The following is a 2,438-nucleotide window of genomic DNA, read 5'->3' as shown; positions in this document are numbered from 1 at the left end:
ATATTTAGCATTACAACTTTGAGTGGTTAGAACTATGAAATGAAACACAATTATGAATGTTTGAAAATGTATTTATGTAGGCAGAGGTTCAGAGATACAAATCCCACAATTTCATTCAATATGTCCACCATCTGCATTAATAACAAGTTGTGAGAAAGCCTTACACAAGTCACAAATGACACTCTGCTGGATTTTGGCCCACTCCTTCAGCAGTTTGACCTCTAGGGCGTCCAAACTGTGATGGTGAATGGTCGAGATCTTGCTCTCAAGGTATGACCAGATCCCAAAATCCAGAGGATTCAGATCGGGTGATGATGGGGGCCATTCATCTTTGGTATTGAAGTGAGGAACATTCATGGACAGCCACTCCTGAATCGATTTGGCCCCATGGGATGGTGCAGAGTCCTGCTGGAACGATAAGGGACGTTTTTTGAAGTGCTTTCGTGCCCAGGGCAATAATGCACCAACAAGGATGGCATCTCGATAGTTCTTCTGATTCAATTTCACCCCTTTGTCAACAAAAAAAAAACAAATTTGATCATTTTGGGAGTTGAAGTGGTGTTCAACATTGAATATACTTTCATCACTGAAAATGAGGTTTGGCAGCGTGCCATCATGAATGCGGGAAAGAAGAATCTTGGATCTTTGGAGGCATTTGTCAACAACTTGAGCAGACAGTTGGTGTTTTTTGACATGCTTGAATGGGGACAGTTTTTGGTCCTTCCGGAGAACAGTCAACATGGTTCCATACGACACATTTGACTGTTTTGCTAGTTTTTGGATGGTTCTCTTGTGGTTCCTCCTAATCTTTTCTCTGGTGGAATTGATCAGTTTAGGGGTTCTAACAGTTCTTGAACAACCTTGCCCTGGCCTATTCTGAACATCTCCAGTCTCCTTGTAACGTTTTACGGTCCTCCAAACCAACATTCTGTTGACTTTCAGGCTCTTTGAAATATCTTGTTTGGAGTTCCCAGCTTTAAACAGCTCAACAATTGCAGTTTGCTTTTTGGCAACACTACTCATGACTGTTTTTTTAATATATGAAATGATAAAGATTATTGAGAAGGTGTAAACTGTAAACAAATGACAAATATCGAGGACAATTATCAACAATTGATTTGAAAAAAATTTAATGCTAAAAATTGATGATCCTGTACTGTAATGTTAGGTACCTATTGCTATTATTCATTGTATTCTTCCTTAAGTAGTTTATATTAATATTTATTTAAACCTCAGAAATGTACCATTTTGTTCTATTTGAACCGCTGAAAGTAGCCCTGATTACGACTGTGTTTTTCAGGGGTGTGAAGCCCCGTGCAGATGAGTGGGTAGCAGAGACTAAGCAAGTCATTGTGAACCCCGAGAAAGAGAGGGAAGATAAGCTTAGAGAGGAAGCCTTCAAGCAGAAAGAGAAGCAGATGATTGAGCTGAAAAAGAGTATGGTTAGTGCTTACATTTTGAGTAGTTATATTCGGTGTCAGTATTTTGAAATTATTGTATAATAGATTCATTTATTTTACTTTCATATGGAGACATTGAGTTTTTAGTCTGTCGTGTTATTTAATAGTTGTTTTAATCTGATATACCTATATATATTTTAAAATTTTAATCAATTTTTTAGTTAAATGTTAGGTAAGCTGAATTCAAATTTTTTTTTAATTACCTATGTATCTCTTTATGTGCCTGACATCAAAGCACACGTATTATTGAATCTGTTCATTTTGCAGAAGGAGGATCGAGACATTGCTGCTGCCATCAAAGCAGAGCACCGCAATGATCTCAGCAAATGCTGGGTGCACAAAGCACAGAAGGCGGTGCCGCTTCCCAGTGAAAGATTGAATTCTTGTGTTTAGCTTCTTGATTCTCTGTTTAATTTACTGTATTTTATGTTAAATTGCCTGGGTTTGGTGCATAGTATTTCTTAGAATTAACAGGTTATTGATAGTTGTTCATAATTTGCTTGATAACTACCTATGCCATTGTGGACTGGAAATTTTTGAACATGTCATTAGTTTCCACTTTTGTGAGCAACTTCAGTTTTGCTGATTCATAAAATTTGGCTAATTGCTTCTCTTGAATTCTTTTGGAATAGTTATTATCTGACATTCAAAATAGTGCAAATACTTTTTTCCTCTCACTTTATACACAGATTGCTTAATAGTGAAAGTTACAAGTATTTGCAACTTTAATGTGAGGTATTAAACATTTTATTAAGACTTTATTGAGTATTTTATGAATTCTGTAATACTATCGGAAATTTCAATAGTAGTTGCATGCTTTGCAGATATTATTTAGGGATTAATTTACATTAATAATAGATGCTCTCACTACTAATTTCTTACTAATACTCATTACTCTTATTATTATTATTCATTCCTCATCGTGTAATTGTTAATTTAAAGTAATACGGTTTGCATCTAACGATATGAATTTATTTA

The 2,438-nt window shown here is 35.6% G+C and overlaps 1 protein-coding gene across 1 annotated transcript; it reads left to right on the top strand.

Annotated features, from left to right (window-relative positions):
- Positions 1–1,300: 1,300 nt before the first annotated feature.
- LOC125179493 lies at positions 1,301–2,401 on the top strand (the record flags this gene model as incomplete). Its single annotated transcript, XM_047885491.1, has 2 exons — positions 1,301–1,442; positions 1,728–2,401. Coding segments are annotated over 2 exons (268 nt in total), but the record flags the coding sequence as incomplete, so codon positions are not given.
- Positions 2,402–2,438: the final 37 nt, after the last annotated feature.

This window comes from Hyalella azteca, unplaced genomic scaffold (genome assembly GCF_000764305.2).
Source record: "Hyalella azteca isolate HAZT.00-mixed unplaced genomic scaffold, Hazt_2.0.2 contig2188, whole genome shotgun sequence".
Classification (NCBI taxonomy): domain Eukaryota; kingdom Metazoa; phylum Arthropoda; class Malacostraca; order Amphipoda; family Hyalellidae; genus Hyalella; species Hyalella azteca.
The sequence above is the reverse complement of the archived record's forward strand: the minus strand, read 5'-3'. Positions and strand labels throughout refer to the sequence as shown.